At 41.3% G+C, this 20,160-nt stretch overlaps 1 protein-coding gene across 5 annotated transcripts; it reads left to right on the top strand.

Annotated features, from left to right (window-relative positions):
- Positions 1–1,458: 1,458 nt before the first annotated feature.
- Positions 1,459–19,532, top strand: topaz1 (testis and ovary specific TOPAZ 1). 5 transcript variants are annotated; one of them, XM_051391184.1, is made up of 21 exons: positions 3,413–4,553; positions 4,985–5,097; positions 7,272–9,924; positions 10,012–10,058; positions 10,471–10,571; positions 10,977–11,023; positions 11,112–11,179; positions 11,352–11,410; positions 12,742–12,828; positions 13,066–13,123; positions 13,303–13,454; positions 13,612–13,704; positions 13,791–13,906; positions 13,990–14,053; positions 14,165–14,336; positions 14,437–14,537; positions 14,965–15,130; positions 15,639–15,791; positions 17,899–18,102; positions 18,247–18,433; positions 18,618–19,532. In XM_051391184.1, the coding sequence occupies exons 3-21, from the start codon at positions 7,643–7,645 to the stop codon at positions 18,814–18,816; spliced, it is 4,356 nt and encodes a 1,451-aa protein (XP_051247144.1). In that variant the 5' UTR covers positions 3,413–4,553; positions 4,985–5,097; positions 7,272–7,642; the 3' UTR covers positions 18,817–19,532. The 5 variants fall into 5 exon arrangements, with proteins under 5 accessions (XP_051247145.1, XP_051247144.1, XP_051247142.1 ...); XM_051391185.1 differs by lacking the exons at positions 3,413–4,553; positions 4,985–5,097 and adding an exon at positions 1,459–1,540; XM_051391182.1 differs by lacking the exon at positions 4,985–5,097.
- The last annotated feature ends 628 nt before the right edge of the window (positions 19,533–20,160 follow it).

Raw genomic sequence — 20,160 nt, forward strand, 5'->3', positions numbered from 1 at the left:
GAGCTTTTCACCAAACAACCACCAAAAGAACGCTGTTTTGAACATAACGTTCAGGTTATAGAAGTTAGCTTTCCTCATTCAACAGATGAAGGCACTGATCAAACATTTACCTGGTGTTTTAAAATAATACTGTTTCTAGTTTCTAGAAGGAGACATTTAGTTTCTACTGCTAGGTTGACTGTCTTTTGGACCCAAAGCATGGCAGTCAGGGTGGCCTAGTAGATTAAAGAGGTCAGCACATAACAAAAACAACACACTTTAATGTAGAGCTGTATCAATTAGTCCAGAAATTGACAGAAAATTAATCGGCAGCAATTTTTCAAGCAAAAATGCCAAACATTATTTAGTTCTAGCTCCTCATATTTGAGGATTTAGTATTCTTTTTGTGATATTTTCTCAATTTTCTGACATTTTATAGACTAAACATTTAATTCATTCAATTGAGAAAATAATCAAAAGAAAAAACCCTAATTAAAATAATATTTAGCTGCAGCCATTAACAGACTTCTACCTATTGGTCTGTCCCAGAACAAGACATTGAACCCTTGCATGCTCCAGAATGGAGCATCAGCTAAATGAAATGAGAACATTTAATGATTTGTTGGAATCTGTAGGTTGTTGGAACCTCACTGGTCCAAGCTCACAAGGTTGATAGGTGATTCTCCCTCTCCGGTGAATAAACGCTCCTGATCTCTCTGTCCGTTTATAATGCTGATATTCTACACCATTTTAATTTGAAGTGCACAATTATTGGTGAAACTGCTGGTGTTCTTTTATCACTCAGTTGAGCCCAGTGTGCTGTTGCAATGCCTGTGAGAGCAGTCAGGAAGATTTAAAGTGCTTCATAGAAGCAAAATTATGAGTGACCTCTCTTGTAACACTCCCTCTGCTCTTCACTCTGCTCTTTATCTCATTCTAATCCCAACTCATTTCATATGCTAAGTAAAAGCTTATATCCCTCTTCACTGTACGTACACACACAGCCCTCATTCCTGTGGTGTGATTATAAAATTTGCATAGAGGATGTTGTTGGAGCTGTGGAGTGCTGAAGCACCAGAGCTGAAGCAGGGGGTTGTGGGTGGTCTAATGCCTGTCAGGTGTAGAGAGGTGGGGCAGAGACTCCCAGAATCCCTCATGTCTGGATTTATGATGAGAATTCATTCAAAGAGGAACCCAGAGAAAGTTCCCTCATGTCTTGGCACCACTCTCCTCACCTCAACTGGTTTCTAATTTGCATGTTCTCTTTTCACAGCTGTCACAGATGTAGCGAAGATTAGGAAAGAGGGAAAGCTGACTCTGCACCCCCCAGGGAGGACGCAATGAGATGGAACCACTTCTCTGCTTTTTCAATGGAAAACCGCTTCCACCATCAGAGCGCCATCTGCTGGCTCGGTGGGGCGGGACAGCTGGTGTTGTGAATCAGGCCGCCGCAATCCAGGGACCGGCTACTTCCCAACACCAGGGTCTCACCCTCACCCCTCACATCTTGTCAGGCTTTGACCTCGAACCTGAAGGATTCAGTCGGCATATATTTTAAACTGTAAGTATAACTGACATAAGATATCCTAAATACATTTTCAAAACTATATCACAACCCATATAATGCATTCAACAAGGATAATGACACGTTCCCAAATAAATAAAATTCACGTTTTGAAAATATGTCTGCATTATTCTTTTTGACTCAGAAAATATTAAAAAAGTTCTCAAGATGTAATTTTTTTGAAAATATTGTCATTTTGCATTTGTTGTATTATGTTTAAAATCCCTGCGTTTAATTACCCATCACAGATTGTGTTCGAATCACTGCTTCCCAATAATACATTATGAAAAAGTACCAAATACTGGTTCTTGACAGATTTGACAAAAAATTGTTGTAATCAATCGACAATGAGATCCCACAGGGCTCCATTGTTGGGCCTTTATTTGTTTGATTTGGTGGGTCTCCATTAAAATATTCAAATTGTCCCAAAAATACATTATATATGTTCATTTCCAATATTTACTTGGATGTAAAACAAAGATTACTGGGCATTTATGGCTTGATTCACAGCTAGTGGATTTAGGGGGAGATTGTGCAGGTGATATATCCACCTGCCCTATGATGTGCTCTATCAGCACAAATCTCAAATTTCAGCACTCTCGAATTTCAGTGCAAACTGATGTCTTTTCCAATATGAGAGACAAAATGTGATTGCATAATCCTATGCAGTGAGGCTGGCTAAAACACACACCCAATCACGCAGGTTTACAGGAAGCACACATTTTATAAGAAGTGTGAGGAACGTGGGACAAGTTTTTAAAAATCCGAAATTGTATTTCCCCTATGTAAATACTTATCCTCCTTACTTAATGTTGTATTTCAACACTTACCCCCATGTTACTGACTTTAATGTCTAAAAGTGAGACGAGTCTACTGTGAAGCTCATTATAGGACAGGCAAGAGAGCACACTAAGGTTAAAGATGATGCTGTCTCTCTGCAAAAATTGAACTTAATGTTGAATTGCCTTTGCATAGAGTATATTGTACAAGCCCCTGGACCTATAGGCTACAGCTGTGCATGTACTTGATTAGCCCATCCCTGCGTCAAGAACAAGAAAAGGTTTTGCCCCTGAATAAAAATACTCTAGTGTCTCATTTTAGGCACAGTTTTGAATTAAATATGTAAAGACAATGCTTCACCAGAAAATGACTTGAATGCACAATATATATACCATATTTTTAGACCTCTGCTGCATGCGAGTGTGTACACTGGCATGTGTGCTCAGTGTGGCAACAGTAGCGTATAGAACAAAAGGGTGTGTACCTCTAATGTTTAAACCAAAACTATACTCTAAGTGCTGCTAGATCCATGACTGACCACTCCCAGTTATTTCAGGAAAGAAAATTATTCCCTTTTTCCAGCAGAACTGTGAATCCCAGCATCACTCTTGTGCCAACAACACTTTCTGTTCAACTGTGTTTCTACGCAAAATACTAATAGACCCTTCCCAGTTTGTGTAATACTCAGTTTCAGATCTTGAAAGAGTTATTATCAATTGTACATATCATAACAGCTTCAGGTGTAGCTTTGAAGACCTGTGATAAACATAAATGCCAGGAATTAAAGTAATCAGACACAAAATTGAATCAACCTGATGTAAAATAAACCAATATATAGTAATGGTATAGATATAGTTTTTCAGTACAGTAATATAGTTAAATATTCCATACCTGCACCTGTAAATACATTTTTATTTTCACTTGTCACTCTGTGGTTGTATTTTCCATGTTTCCGGCTTCTGTTGTCTTTATGGGTTACGTATCCATTTTTGTTCATGTTTTTTGCATTGCATTCACTGTTTTTGAGAGATTAGTGGTAAACACCCTAATAACAGATTAAACCAGAGATTGAGAAATGGGAACACATAACCTACAATATTTTAACATTATATTCTGTAAATCTTTTAAACATAGATACCACAAACACCTTTAACAAACAGAGGAACGTAACATTGAGTCATTGGTTTGCATGGTTAATGTGTGCTGGTTGGCTAAGGAAGAAATATTCACAGGAGCATAAAACAGGTAAAAGACATTGCGCATGCGCAGTCAGTGGACGGCACACCCTAGTTCACATGTGAACTTGTAGTGAATAAATGTGAGCCGCAGGGAGAGTTGGGCGCTGGGGTTGACGCCGTTACGCAGGTTTAGTTATAGAAAGTTTACACTTTACAGTAAGCAGTTTAAGAAAGTAATGTTTAGCAACCTTACATAGTCAGTGTTTTGATTGTCAGCATGCTCCCATCTTCTAGCAGGGTCAAACTTAACCGAGTCGCGTTAAAAGACGTGAATGGGGTAAAAGTTTCGCGGCGGCGGAGAAACGTTACAGCTGAGTCCCAAAACCAAGAGGAACACCACCCTGTTTGTGGACCAGTGTCCGCCTCCGTCCCTAGCAGCCATGAACCCGTACTAACTCATTTAACACAGCAAATGGGCCCTGAAAATGTGACCGATGCGACCGCTAACACCCCCGAAGGTACGCAGGAGGCAAATGTTGCACCACACAAAGAGGGTATTAGTGAGGAGTGTAAACAGGAGGGTCCCAACACTAGAGGCAAGTATCAACCGAGCAAAGCTAACACCAGGAGCAGCAGGTTGGATTGCCTCCGGAGGCTGTGCAACCTCAGACTGAGGTTTACTTGGTGCTTCTGCACCGCTTCAGTCGGTGCATTGATTAAACAGACAGGGGTCCGCCGCCGGGTGAAACCGAGGGGCAAAATCTCCAAAATGTCTTGTCAAATTAAGTTGAGTCAGGAGCCCATGGCCACAAGTAAGAGTCCAAAGAGCCAGACACCAACGCGTCTAAAGTCTACTGTGGGTACAAGGAAATCCAGACATGGGGATATGAATCGTAAGAGCCGTGTGAGCCACGCTGCTAGAAGCGGCAGGGACGGAGGTAGAGGGGTCAGAGGGGTCAGAGGGGAGGCCGGGTCCTCTGGGTGGGAGTCTGCTGCTGCAAACACTGGACAAGTGAGAACTGGAGCACGGTCGATACCCACCGGACTGTCAAGTAAGGTGCACTTTAGCTGTTGTTTAGCTGTAAGGTCAGTTAAGTGTCTGGTACTGGACTCTGGTTGAAAGAGGGTTTGTCAGTAGGTGAAAGCTTTTAGATAACTTTTAGATAACTTTTAGATAACTTTTGGACTTTTGGATAACTTTCGTGTTTTTGTTCAAGTGTGCTGCTGGGACGTATCACATGCTAAGCTAACGACGCGGCTAAATCTTCTCTGACATGACTACATTCAGTGTTTTCTGTCGGTGTTGAACTGTATATGGGATTTTTAAATGTTTTTTTTTTTTATTAATGTTTGTAAGTTCCCACTTAACATGCAAGCTACCGACCACCACACACGTCCCCCCATACTGGATTAATTAAGATGCTAACTTGCAGTGAGTGAAGCCCTTCCGGTCATGAACTTCCATGTTCTGTCCCCTGCGCAGTACTAGCTAGGACCCCAGGTCTTTACTTTACTGGTGTTACCACTGTGCAAGACAGAGTTGGATTTATCGTTTGGTTGCTTGATGATAAGGCTGTGAATGTCTGCCAGAAAAGTGTAAGTTTACATATTTCCATTAATTGCTTTCTAGTTCTCACATTGTCAATCAAGTCAATCAAAACACATTGTAATGGTGTTTGGTGGCGGTGCCCCTTTTGGGACAGTCTCACCCACAACCTGGAGGACAGTCCTAGATACAGCTGTTATAAAGCTGGGTGAAGCCGCTCTGCACTACTCTTTATTGGAGGTGGGGAAGTTAACAACACATTGCTACACCAACCATTAGTGGCCCCTCTTGTAAAAACCAAAACATCCCCTTTGAAGAAATCAAAACATTAAATCTTCAATAAAGAGTACCTTTGTAAAAGTGTTTGGATTTAGCCTGCTGGAATCTCTGAGTTTGAGCCTTGTGCCCCCCCGTCAAATCAAAATTCAACCAACATACCATTTTTATACATCTGAGCCCTGCCCCAGATTTTTTGGAGTGATGTATGCGATCTACAACATTTGGCATAAGCGTAGTTGGAAAGCCAATTTTCTTCATTAGCAATTATATGTTGATTTGTTTTGTCATAGTAACTATTGATGACAATAAAAGTTGTGCACTAAGGCCAGAAACGAACAAATCTCCAGATTTGTAATAGGCACAGCTGCCAACTTATACATATCTTGAATTTTCAGTTTTCAGTTTCCCTCAATAACTTGATTCCTTGAAGAAATAGCAGGTAACTTTGAAAAAATTGAGGCTTTTTAAAAATGTCTTTTCATTGTATGAGGCATTTTATGCGAACAATTAAATAGACTGATAAGCTGACAGTTAAAGTATAGAATAAATAAGTGCACATCTGTAAAATATAGAAATCCAACAGTGTACAGTAAGACAGACCAAAATGGTTAATTAAATGATTTCAGCACATAAAACTGTTAAACAATATTTTGACAAAATCCTCTGACCCTTCCTGGCTCCTGCGCAAAGATTTAATGAGACATCTGCTAATTTGCATAATTTAATTGAATTAATGGGTCATAATATAAAAAGGTCATGTGTTTGGATCTATATTAATCTTGCAAAGTTTCATCAAAGTTTTTCCCCCTTATTCCTGAATAGTGCTTGAGCTTAAATTCCTATGGCTATCTAATTCAGGTTTTTGTATAGTGCTGTGCTCGGTTAGACTGGTATACGTGAATGTCTGCATGAATTATTGGCCCTTGATTTTGAAGTAATTTGTAGGGATGCTCGATATTGGCTTTTCTGCCGATATCCGATATTCCGATATTGTCCAACTCTCAATTTCCGATACCGATATCACCCGATACCGATATATACAGGCTTTTTACACCAAAACTGTTAAAGTAACAACATAACATCTCTCCTATTGTGGAATTAACACATTATGCCTAATTCTATTGTGATGCCCCACTGGATGCATACATAAATGTAACATGGCTTTCCAAATGTAAACACTGTCTGTGCAAAATAAGAGAACAACTTCAACTTTCATTGTATTGATACTGAAAAGAGCGCTAACGCTAATCGCTAGCTAAGCGCTAATCGCTAGCTAAGCACTAGCTTTGGTTAATGTGTTTAATTGTATTATTATTATATATTTTTTATATATGTAATGCACCTGAAGGAGTGCTAATGTAAATTCCAAGCTAATTGTTAGTTTGGTTTAGGAACAGCTCATAGCAGGGTCAAATATTTAAGGTGCATTGCACTTATTTTGTGTTAATATTAAAATCATGCAGCTTTAAATTGTTTGCTTTGTCCTTGCTGCTCCTTGTGATTGATGGGTTTGGGGCGGAACAACCACTGCAACTGTGAGTTTTACTCACCACTAGTTGCAGTTGAGGTTTTCCACTGTAACATAATAATGAATCCAACATGACGCTGCACTTGAAAACCTGCTTGGACAAGCCACACAAAGATTCAATTAATGTTTAATTGGAAGAGTTTTCAAACAGTATATTTCAGTTTCACAAGGGAAACGACATCGGGGATGAGGAGTGTCTGGTTGATTTTGAAAATGCACGTCTTAGTAACATCATTAACTCTGATAACAGATACTGAGACAGTCCCAAATGACATTGGTGTGAATCAATACTGTTAAACCCCAAATAAACACCTTACCATGGTGATAGTGTGCGTTTACTTAATACTTAATCATTCAAGATGGCGACTGTTACATTTACTCTTGCACTGTTTGACAAGTTTTTGTTTCCACTTTCAGACATTGATAGAAATATTCACCGAAGCCCCACTGCACTTGCTGGTTCAGAAGGGTCTTTGAGAAGAGCTGTCAGAGCCTCCGGCTGTGGTCTCTGTGGTGACTGCAAGTACGTCTCCTCTCAGTGGAAGACATCGGGTAAGCAAGGGCAAAAAAACGGTAGCCCAGGGCCAGAGCAGCCTACGGTTGAGGTTAAGCTCAAGGAAGAAAACACAGTCACAGAGAACTCTAAGAAGATTATTGTATGGATAGACCAGTACCCGAAGGTGACGCTGTGCGACATAGCCCAACAATGTGATGCTTTCAGTCACAATTGTGGCTACGTGTTACCGGATGTTCTCAAGACCAAGGTTGTGCATTGCTTCAAACAGGACATGAGAGCTGGATTTCAGTTCAGGCCCGGTCTTTTAGGGCAGAACAAACACGAAAGCGAGCAAGGTGCTTTGGCTAAAAACGGAGAGTTTTGTCCCAGGCTTCAGTCTCAAAGTCCGACTGAACACCAGAGACATCTGAAAGAAAGCACAGATGCACGGACGGTATCCAGTCGTACCACGTGTCATTTCCTCAAGAGTTGGACAAGTGAAGGCTCTGCAACCTGTTGTGCTTCATTCGTACTAGGTAAAAGTACAAAAAAGGGGAAGTGCAGAACTGGCATGTTGAGCAGAGATGTTGAGGAGGATTCTGGACCAGGAGCTCACCTCATGGGAGAGGGGAATCCCACAGACAAAATAATAGAGCTTGGGGATAGTGTTAAAGATGGGTTTTCGCCATCCACTCCAGATTCTTTAAAAAGCATTAGTTGCAAAAACTCAACAGAAACTGACTCTAGAGACAAAGAGAAAACGTGCTTTTGGATGTCTGATAGTCAGCCCTGTTCAGAGGAAGCAGCTGGGGGCAACACCTCGGCTGTGAAAAAAGATGGTGTCTATAAGAAATCTTGGGGAGAGCTACACAGTGTCACAGAAACTGATGCAGCACACATGTCATCAGAACTGCTCTGTGAGAGGAATGAGGTGGAGGTGGACACGGATGAACCAGACTCATTCACCTGCCAGAGAGTGAGGACCTATTTCAGGAAAAATGCTTTTTCTTGTGCACGTACATACATGTCCTGGCCCTTCTCTAACAGTGGCTGGGCCCTTACAGCACGTTCTGGTACCACAGCCTCTCCAGCGGAGGCCGTTGATCCATCAACTAGAGATAACAGAAGCGTGAATAATGAAGAGAAGCGTGAAGAGGATGGAGAAAGCATTTTAGCAGAGAGAAATGGGAAAAGACATGGTAATATATCCTCACACTCTTCAGACAGCAAAAACATGGGGTTTTCATGCCACTTAATGGACGCTGACGAACCACTAGCTGCGCCAACCTCAGATACGGCCACCCTTTCCAACCCAAGCCAGCGTGGAAGAGAGCCCGTCACTGACGCAGCCGAGAGCTCCAGGTCCACCCCTTCCCCATCAGCTCTTGGCCTGAGTGACTGGGAAGCTACCACCACTTTGTCTTCCATGTCATCTCCATTCACTCCGGGTTTGAGCAGCCTCTCAGCCACACCATCCTCTCTCCCGCCTTCATCGTTCCTACTGAGGAAAGTCAAAAGTGTTGAGCTGGCTGGTGGCTCTCCATCCTCGTGTATGGTCGGAGCTGTAGAAAAAGCATTGTTCCACTGTGAGGAAACCAGAATGGCTTCATGCAGTCCCTCATCTTCTGCTCCTCCTCACAGCTCGGAATCCTCCCTCCTCCTCCCTCAGGACGAGCAAGTGAGTGATGAAGAACGTCTCGCAGGCAGGTGCCCACCAAAACTGGAGCCATATTATAATACAAGCCCCATTAACCATGATCTTGTAAAAGAGAGATCACTGCACAACGTGCTCACAGATGAGTGTGTGGAAACGGACTCAAGTGAGTTTATGCTTCCACCAATGCTCTCTCCTGTCACTACACCACAAAGGCGCTCATTGACAAGCTTCCTGCCCCAAAGTCCTGGCTGCGTCGATGAAGAGGAGGACGAGACCGTCACCACCAGCAAACACAAAATGATACCTGGATGTCACATGACACACATTGTTAATGGAAATAATGAAAACTCCAAAGATTATCTTGAACATGGTAACAAAGAATTAGAAGACTCAACAAACTTCAAAACGCTAAGTAGTTTAAGGGTACCTCAGTCTTCTCCCAGCAATGATGAAGATGTTGACAGTAATGAAGAGGAAAGCCAGGATGATTACGAAGATGCCGTGGAGCAGGGTAGCCAAACAGACCCTAAAATAAAGGCAACCCTTACCTCAGGTGCTCTGACAAAATCCTGCTCTGCTCTCAGCAGTAATGAAGGTGACGAGGGATCGCCACATTCTACTAGAGAAGAGGGGTCAAGTCCATGTGAATTACTGAGCAGTGAAGGGGATGAGACTAAAGCAGAGGCAGCCGATGATGCTCAGCAGGGCATTTTGGACGAGTACACAGCCTATGAACATGATATCCTGCTGGTCGACGTGATCCAGGATGACCCAGAGCTGTTTGAAAACCTGCCCCAACAGAGTTTACTGAAATTGGGTCCTACCAGGGTTACAGAGGCCCCAAAAACCATACCCATTGGAGTGGGGAAAACACTGTCGCTAAGGATAGATGGAACCTCACAGGAGTCTGCACAAAGGTATGGTCTCATATTTGATAGCGTCTCCCTACGGTCACAGATGAATTGTGCTGTCCTTTACAAATTAAATTCCGATTTGTGTTTCAGATCGAGCCCAGTTATTTATTTTCAGTGCAACAGTCCCGATATCACAGGTATGGCCACTGCAACAGAATCTATTAGATAATATATATATTTCTGATTTTGTGACATGCTAGTTGCTAACTGGTTATAGTAACTGATGCTACAAATGCTCAGACTGGGGATTTTCTATCCATCCAGTGGCTTGCTAGACACAAACGAAGGGCAGCCATGGTGAGAGTCATTTTAAGCCACAACTGGTGAACTCATAACTTGGAAACAGTTACAACGGAAAAACACATATTTTGTGTACATTTCTACTAAATTTTGTTTGCAGTCTGAGCAAATGTCTATACATCAGTTCAGCAACGGAAAGGAATTTTCTTATATGTGTTTTTTATTATTATTATTATTATTATAATGTGTATCTTATCCAAAGATCCTCCTGTGATTTTGTGATATTTTTTGGGGGGGAATATTTTACAGAGGAGAGAAACGACAGACCATGGAGACCTCATTGTAGCAGAACCCCTTCCAAAATGCAAAGAAACACGTGGACCTTCACAGAAAAACAAACCAAAAGCATGGTAATGTAGTGGGTCTAAAACTGTGTCATAGAGGGATCAAGGACCACACTTCTGGGACCATCTTTCAGCACTTTACTGCTGCAAGGCATCAGTCATTGCAACAGCATAGCTTCCTTGCAGTTATGAAGAAACAAAACATTAACAGTCTCTTGCACAAATGCTCTCTGTGCATCTCCCCCCCAGTCCAGAAGGAGAGAGAAAGGGAGCGTAATGCACACTGATGGTTGATGTTAAAAAAGATAAATACAATTCTCACAAAATAAGTTACAAAAAAATGTTTGGTACCATTCAGAATTATAACAATCCAACTAATTTACACTAGGACTGTTCTTGACCTGACCGGTTTAGTTGCTGCAATAACAAGTGAACTTTATAATGTTAAATCTGTTTTGTGTTTTTGAACAGGGTCAGCCTGACGCCAACAACAATCATATAAACGGAGGACTGGAAAGGTAGCAGTTTTTCACAAGATGAAACATTTGTTTGGCCCAGTTAATATTGCATTGTTTTTGTAATCACCGTGTTTATGTCCCGTAATAGGAGCCAGCCCATTCAGACAGTCAACTCCCTCCATAATCACATCCCTCCACTTATGACCATAAAAAATGGTGAGGGCAAAAAGAAGACAACATAGACAGAGACTAAAAAACTTTAAACTGGTGTCCCTTGTATCTTGTTTGCATGTTTACTCCTAATGTTGTTTTTAGTCCAGTGTTCCTTACGTGGAGTTAACTTCACCTGTGTATGACTGTTCTTTTGGTCCTCTGCTCACTACACAAGGGCCGAGGATCACAAACCCAGCAAACTTGGCAGAGTTTAGGCGCCAGAAATTTAGTGCTGTAAGTATTCCATTAAATGGTCACTGTCTTCCCACAAAAAAAGGCCTCGTTTAGAAACACGTTTATTGGCTTTAGAATAAATTGTATTTTCTTGTTATTCCAAAGGATCTGACCAAAATCAGTCCATCTTACACAGGATACAAAGATACAGTGTCTAGAACAATTCTGGGAAGAGAAATGTATCATGACAAATTAAATTATTGCAGTTATGTGTCATGGAATATATATATCATTTTACTAGTTAGTTGTTCAAATTTGAAAAAATATGAGGTGGCACCGGCACAAGCTCTACGTCACACACACGCTTACAAATACAAAAGCAATCATAGACAGCCAGTGATGCCAACTTTCAGCGTTCTGGCTAGATTTAGTGACTTATCACACCCGCTTAGTGATTTTATTCCTATTCAGACTGTCGCTGCATACATCAGAAACACGCTTGCATTTGCTGTGCCTTTATTGATCAAACAGAAACAAGAAACAGTAACTCAACCAATAGCTACAATAATCCGATGTGTGGCCTAAGGTCATTTCAGTTTATTATTCATATATAAGTGCAGGGAACACCTAGCAGAACGTGAGCCAATGAAGTGATTTGCGTTACTAAATTAAAGTTATTAAATATACTTATGTATTATGTAAAATGAAAAGAAAAACAATTCAATTTGGGACAATGACTGTTGAAGTTTGGGACAGTTGCAGGACACTGAGGAAGAAAGTTAATTTTGAGCCCTGAGCACAGAAACCATTGTTGTGGATAAGGTTAGAGCACCACATCTAACTGTAAAGTACATAAAAGAACACTGTGAATATGCTTGATATGCCTGGTGTCAATTTAGTTGTTTCTGATTTTGTCAGGTGAATTTTTGGGGGAATTATGCCAATGTAAAAGAGCACCCTAACTAGAGGACCAGATGAAATGCAGGTCTGCTTAAGAATAAATTAGGTAGCACTGGGTATAAGCTTAGAGTAGTTACTGACAAGTTACTTAGGAGGAACAATAAATAATGGAAGATTTTACTAATTAAGTGCACATTGAATTCATTTATTGGATTCATATTTTGGAAACTACAGAAATTAGTTTTAATCAAATTAAAAACAAACCTCATTGTAGGCTCGTGATTTTGCATCAAGATCCATTTTTCAGACATCATAACATTGTTATTTGGTTTGAGGCAGAAAATGAATGCCTGGAGACATATTACAAAGACCCTATGCTTGTTAATGATATTTAATTAAGATTTGTTTGTGTGTATATTCTCCTGCTGCAGACATGAGGTTTTTAATTTTCCTCGAGTAATGTAGCCTCCTCCTGTCCTGTAAACCCTCAGTACTGCAGGCAGTACTTCAGTGAGTCGCTGTCCTGCGGTTTCAAGATATGTCGGTTCCAGCATGTGCCTGTGGAGGGGGATGAGAAGGTAGGCTACAAGTGAAATTAATAGTATATTAGCTTGGATCACTGTACAGATCTGCTTTTTCCTCCAGCGAGTAAAGTAGGCAATGAACTTTTGATTGATGAAGATTATAGAACTGAATGTGTAAATCTGCTGACAGTAAAGTGGAGCAGTGCTAAAGCTTTCTTTGGCAACATCACCCTCTGCTGTGCCATAGTTGTAATTCCACACTTCATTGCAGAATCACCTCCTCTCTTTCAGTTCTGCATTGAAACCGTGACACGGTTCATCAAAAACCCAATGTGCCTTCAAAAAGCAGGTTAGGTCTCAATATATCCAATAATTTAACCCCACATTGTTTATATAGTGTTGACGGGTGATTAAACATGTGAATATGGCCAAGTCTTCCTGTGCCTTTTGCTGCATATGTCTGCTCTGCCTGTCTGACTTCTCATGGGTGTCTATATGGTTTTGCTGCCCATCTACTTTTGTCTCTAGGAGCTGTGTTTACAGGCTACTACACCAGCAACCCACCTGGTGTGTATTTTTCCATGCCGGTGCTTCTATCGCTCCTCTGGGCTCTGCTCAAAGCCGGCATGGTGTCTGATGTCTTCTCAGTCCTCAGCGTCAGCTTGGCCCACAAGATAGTGGTCAGTGTGGTTTTCAGCCATATTTTAACAGTAATGTCAGGTTGTAGTCCAGCAGGGGGCAGTGCAAGTTTTACTTTGAATGGAAAGAAAATAACTTCTAATTAGTACCATAACCACTATGGGCATAACAATAAATTATCTCTTCCTCTCTTGGTAGCCTGGCCATGAGTTTGTGTTGGCCCTCTTCAACCTTGTGAGAGAAAAGTCTCTCGTGGGTTTTGTACCTGAACTTATGCAGCTCACGTCCAAGGTATCTTGATTCCCAAACTTAAAGTAAGGCAGTTGGATCTTTAATTTGTATGTGTGGAAGTATTGAATGTGCATATATGTTAACAGATGGCCAGTGCAGGGCTGGTGCTGAGTTTGGACTGCCTTGACTGTGTAAAAAACACTCCTGAGTTCCAGCAGACAGCCTCTCCAAACTCACATGTTTCAGCGTCCGGCAACCAAAAGTAAGTTCTCCAGCCCCAACATATCGAACAAGTATCAAACATGTTGTATGAGTGGCTTAATTACTCTATCTTTATTATAAAAGGTTATCCACCACTGCACCCTTTCCCGAGTACCTGAATTTGGCCCACGCCGTTGTGGAAATAGAGGTTAGTTCCTCTCCTCAGTAGATTACTTTTGTCAACTTATGCAAGGATGAAAATGTTTTTGTTCAGTCTGTCATTGTATTCAGGCCTGCCTTTATGTTTTCTGTCTGACAGCTCTGTACAAAGCAAGAGGACTGGAGGCGGATGGGGGAGGTTTTCAGGTCCATCTGCCAATCCAGTCAACGTCCCAACCAAGTGGAGCGAATCAGCGGTCGCATTGCCATTGCGCTGCTGTCTGAGAGTAAAGACAAGCTTTCACTGCCATTTGCTGCCTTTGCTGAGACAGGTGAAAAGCTGTTGTGTTAGATATAAAGAAATTGTTTCCAAAACATGATTCTGTAACTGTACGTAATGAATTCTGATAATTTGATTGTTCTGATTTCCAGTGTGTCAGAATGAAGGTGACAACAGCCTGATCAGGAGTTTTTTAGGCAGAATTGGGGTCTCTCTCATGTTCAGATACCACAAAACACATCAATGGGCCAAGGTAAATAAACTCTTGTGTGTTTCACATGCCTTTCTTCTGTTGATCTGTTGATCTATGATCTGTTGTGACCTGCTAGCCATCTTGAGTCAGTCCTCGAAACGATGTGTGTGCTTGTAGCACAACATTCATGCTGCAGTTTCCTGGACTGTCTTGGCTCAAGGGAGCTTATATAGCCAGCTATCTAATCTATGTTACTGAATGAAAATAGCCCGTTCTCTTACATTTTAACAATTTCATTTCAAAAACAGCTCCATGTTCTTCTTTTTTATCATCATGTCATGTACAACCTTTTTGGCATGATGGTAACACAGGGATACGGCAGATATACAAACATGTTATCACAGAGTATCAGTTTCTTGAATATGTATAATTTTAGATGTACTAATTTTAGCAAGTGGATGTTGCCTTGTATTGTGTGTGCATGTAGGGTCGGAGGGTGGTGGAGGTGCTGTCCATTTTAAAAGTCAACTACTCAACACTGAAGGGTTTGTTTGGCAATGAGGATGGAGCGTCACGCTGCTACTTGGTCACTGTGGCCACTGAGCTCTTCCTCCTGAGTGGCAGCGTGGAAGGAGCTCTAAACACACTCCGAGGTAACAGCTCTGAGCCTGGAAGAAATAGGTTGCCGCGATTGGCTGAGTGTCATATTTTTATCGTTGGACACATTAGACTGGGATAAATACAGTTGAAGCACATTTTGAGTAGATGATTAGAAAGCAGATTCCCCAAGAAAAAGGAAGGTAATCAGAAAAACCTATATTAGGTTGTCTACCATGTATGTCTGATGCACAAAAACCTAAAATGACAGTTACATTTCAAGCAAACCAGTAACATTTTATTCTATGCATTATTTAGTGTAAATGTCTTGCTGTCATTTTTAGTTTTTCCATCAGATTTTAAAGGCTCCTGTTGGCAGTAAAGCTGTAGATTGTTGATTGAATCCCATTCAGCAGCATATAACAGCCTTATACTATATAGTAGGCCTTCTGTGTATCCTGTTGTTGTTTCTTTCTTTTTGGGTAAGTCATCTTGTAGATAGTGCTTGAAAATGTATTTTAAAAAATGTCCATTTGCCTTTTGTTTATGCATCTGTTCATTCAGAAAACAAATGGTTCCTGAACTCGTCCTTGTGGCCGTGTGAGCCTGCTGATCTTGAGAGTAGGGCTCGTGTGTTGATACGTCTGGCTGAGAAAACCTCTCACAGAGACACGCTGGATGTCCTCCGTAATCTCCCCGGACTCAAGGAACCAAACGGTGAGGGGAAAAAAGTATTTTCATTGCCTTAAATTATTAAGAATCCCAGTTTATCTCCCTTTAAATCAAATATGCCATCATATACCTGTATATTAAAGCTCAGTGTATCAGACAGTGCCAAGAAACAGAACAACTTCATTTGGTTCGGGCCCAGACCTGTAGCTTGTTTGACTCAGTTGACTCCCTGTTTACACCTGGGATTAACATGTGTCTGATGATCCGATCACACATGGACGAGTAGTGGACAGTACAGGTGTGAGTGCACCCGAGACGCATTGAGGACACATTGAGATCTGATTGCTCAGACCACATTCAGAAGTGGTGTGGACCACATTCTTTTAGTAGTGGGTATTTAATGTGTCCTGGACTGCATCTAAGACCACCTACTGACGTCCTCTACGCACATGTGAAACACGCTGTCTGATTTCCATTTGGTTCACTGTAATGCAAATGATGTATTTGGGCTGTTAACTGTCAAGATAAGCAGCAGATATTTATTGAACTTGTAACTGCAATATCTCCAGACTCCCTTGAAAAATCGCTGAATTTTGTGAGTTGGTGAGTGTGGAGAAACTTTCTGAAGAGGTGTACACGACCAATGGGTTAGATGGTGGTACAGGCTTCTCTGCTGCTGTCCACTTTGATTGATTCGTTGGATGACAAAATTCTAAGTAGGGTACAGCCCTGTTAGGTGTTGGTTTGCATATAAAGAGGAAGTGAGATCAGATCGAAAAGCGGAGATGGATTCTAATGCCAGGTGTGAACGCAGGGTTGGATATGACCCGGGGCCAATTATGGAAAAATAAATGTGATATCTTCATCCATTTGTCCATGCTGAAATCAGTTATTCTGTGTTTTCCCTGCCGATTAACTCAAAGGTGTTCATTATTGGCTGCCGCCTTTGTTATAAACAGCAACAAACTTTCTGCAAAATCATGGTATTGGATGAATTGCAGTTATTTGGCAAACAAATGTGTGTTTGTTATGTCAGCTAGAGAGACGCACAGCAGGGGTTTTCACTGCTTTACGGTGCAGTACCATGTTGGTTTCGTTAGGCACCGTCACAACAACCACCGTCCTCCACGCGGGGTCGTTGTGGAATGGAATGCGAGTCTAAAAGGCGAGTCGTGTTGTTTGGGCACTTAATATCCTTGCTGTGGCGGCCATGGGTTCAGATCTGACCCGTGGCGTGTCGTCCCCTCTCTCTCCCGTCCTTCCTGTCAATCTTCAGCTGTCCAATCTCTCACACACACACACACACACACACACACACACACACACACACACACACACACACACACACACACACACAATTATGGAGGTGTGAGTGGTTATATACGAGTTTAAAAATGGGAAAAGCAAGGTGAGCTGAGTAGTTTCTGAATAAGGTGGACAGTTAACTAGAATTCAAATGGTGGATTAAGAAACAACCTACTAGAAATAGGGTAGGTCTATTCTTTAAAATAAAATATATAAATCCAATCAAGCTCTGTGCCCTTTCATTTTATCAAAAAAATGTGCACAGAACCTGCCAGAGTTCCGGAGGACAGTGTTTGTATGTTCATAAATTATAATAATGGTCCACATCCCTGTTGAGGGAATTTCTTTTTTTAGTAGGCCTTCATTTTCCATCGGGCAGGTTAAATCGGTGGCTGAAAAAACTTAATGTCAAGCCATGTGACATACTGAAAGCAGTCTTGTGATCACATCACCCAAGATGCTTATTAATGCAGGTGTGAATAGGAACAGAGGTCTAACCTATGAGCTCACAACACTTTCCAAACATTTCACAAGACTTTAAATGACTCAGCAGTGTTCTCAGCATAAACAGAATTCTTTGTTCTTCAATTCAATCCATTAGCTTCCACAAAGTGGTTGCATTTTCTTTGCAGTGGTTTGCAATATTGTCTCCAATATCAGTGTTAATAGATTTAGTTATTTCAAAGTAAAACCCAGTGCTATGTATGTAAAATCTGGACTTTTGAAGTGTTGTCCTGACTGAAATGCACAGTTTCATAGCTAAGTACAGTAGATGTAGATACACAGAGCTAAAAGATGACCCTCTGTATGATTGCATGTAATTGTGTGTATGTTTTCTTTTCCTCAGACTTGGTCAGTATCTCCAGGTACCATCTTCTGTTTAACTCTCACCTGCAAGTGTGTGTGGACAGGCAGACACTTCCTGTAGCTTCAGACACTGTGGACTTCATGCTCTCTAAAAACCTGGCAGTTGACCACACTGTGCTGCAAATACTTTTACACAAACTGGGCAAACAGAACCTCTGGCTGCGGGCGCGGGAAGTCTTCAGACGTATGTATCACTTCCTGGATCTTTGGCTTGCTCCATTCATATGGATGATAAATGCAATTATGGAAAAGCAGAAAGACTTAACAAATAAATGACTTTGACAATTGTTAACTTTAAATTCATTTTAGTGTAATGTATATTCATCAGACTCTCTGAGTGTGGGCTATTACCCAGGCGTGTCGGCTCCCCCTGGTTTAATGTCACTGACCGTCCCCTGTCGACTGAGGGAGGTGGAGCTGGCCCTTGCCTTTGAGATGTTCATCACTGTCAACGCAACAGCCATCCTCCAACTGTCAGAGACGGCCAGTTGCTGCCTCAGCATCATTCTTCAAAGGTAACGTGTGTGTGTGTGTGTGTGTGTGTGTGTGTGTGTGTGTGTGTGTGTGTGTGTGTGTGTGTGTGTGTGTGTGTGTGTGTGTGTGTGTGTGTGTGTGTGTGTGTGTGTGTGTGTGTGTGTGTGTGCCATAGTTGGATTATGTGATCTGTATACGTGACAGTGCTGCTTCCTCCTCTCCCAGGACTCAAAGCTGCGAGAGCGAGTACCTCTCCGCTGGTAGCCGCCTCCTCTCCGCAGCGTGTATCCCTCAGCCCAAACTAATCATTCACTACAAAGCAGTTAACTCATCGCAGGAGCAAGTGTTCACACTTGACATTTCCTCTGCTCGATGCTGGCTCCGGCACAATCATCTGTGGGCCAATGAGGTGTGGACGCACTGAGCCAAACCACAGCCCCTGAAGTACTTAACTTCCCTTTCCTTTGAAACTGCCTATGTTCCAGAGACATCATTTGATTCTGGGAAAACAACAAATGAAATCAGGAAAACGAACGCGTGTGCATTTCCTTTCTGTACGTTTGTAACACTCATTTCAATTTAGCCTCTGACTAAGAATCAGAAAATTAAAAACAATCACAACCAAAGACTGACGCCAAAACTTTACACTGTTAGGTTTTTTTTTACAAAGCTAATAACCTATTTTTGTTCAAATTTGTTTTAAAATATGTTAAAGGATTTTTTTTGTTCTTCCTTGTTGTTTCCTGAGTTCTTTTAGCTGATTTGTCTTTGTCACTCAGTGTGTGATTTACTATTTGAAAAAGAAAAAAAAGTCTGTTGGGGGACAAAATCTAGCATCATTTTGTAGGATTATTAGATTTAGTTTATAACAGAAATGTAAATAACTTCTGAGTGTATATACGTACATATTTATAATGGTGTTTAGTCTTTGACAGTATTATGTTACCATATTATATTACTGATTGTCAAAACCTCAATTGTTGCTAGTTCAAGAGCTGTGATTTACATTTTCTTTGTGTGAAGTTTTTATATAAAAAAAAAGCGTTCTGCTCCAAAAAGTTCGACTCTGTAGTGTTTCTTCACAAAAGGAAAATTAATCCTCAAATGTTTTCTGGAATAAAATGGGTAATTAAAATCACATTGCTATTGTTTTTGTTTGTATCAAATAGCATCCAATAGTTTTCATCTTAATAGCAGCTGACTGGTTGTGTGTTTAGCCACTCTGGTGGTGAGGAGAGTGTAACGTAATGCTACTATAACGTCCCTGCAAGAGAGAACCTGATCTCCTGGTTTTCAGTTGGGGAGGATAGATGCAACTACTGGAGTATCAGTCAAAGTTAAAGGGGTGAACATCTGTGCATACAGGTGTTACACAGCAACTGAACCACCAGGGGGAGGCACTGGACTGTGGTGAGATAAACAGTAATGTGACGCATGATCTGTCTCATTTTACAAAGAAAAATTGTGAAATAATTTTAATCACGTCCAAAACGTTCAGGTCCATTCTGACTTAAAACAAGATCCCAGCTGCTGCAGTTTGATTTCTATGGCAACAGTGACACGTCTGAGATGACCAGGAATAAATCCCGCTGTTGACCAATTTACCTCAAGATGATGAGACAACTGAGAGAAGTGAAGATGTTGCAAGTAACACAGATAATAAAAATGTATTATTTCAGTCGGCCATGGTACTGCAGGAACCTGGGGACAAGTAGAGCTTCACATGGTCTGGATACATGAATGTCTGTTACGGAGTTATTTCATGATA

This window comes from Dicentrarchus labrax, unplaced genomic scaffold (genome assembly GCF_905237075.1).
Source record: "Dicentrarchus labrax unplaced genomic scaffold, dlabrax2021, whole genome shotgun sequence".
Lineage (NCBI taxonomy): Eukaryota > Metazoa > Chordata > Actinopteri > Moronidae > Dicentrarchus > Dicentrarchus labrax.

Bases quoted from the DNA above. Each gene is read 5' to 3' on its own strand.
- topaz1 (XM_051391182.1), top strand. From the start codon at position 3,779: ATGCTCCCATCTTCTAGCAGGGTCAAACTTAACCGAGTCGCGTTAAAA. The intron at 13,907-13,989 runs GTAAGTTCTCCA...TTATTATAAAAG, and splicing joins TCAGCGTCCGGCAACCAAAA to GTTATCCACCACTGCACCCT. The intron at 15,131-15,638 runs GTAACAGCTCTG...CTGTTCATTCAG, and splicing joins AGCTCTAAACACACTCCGAG to AAAACAAATGGTTCCTGAAC.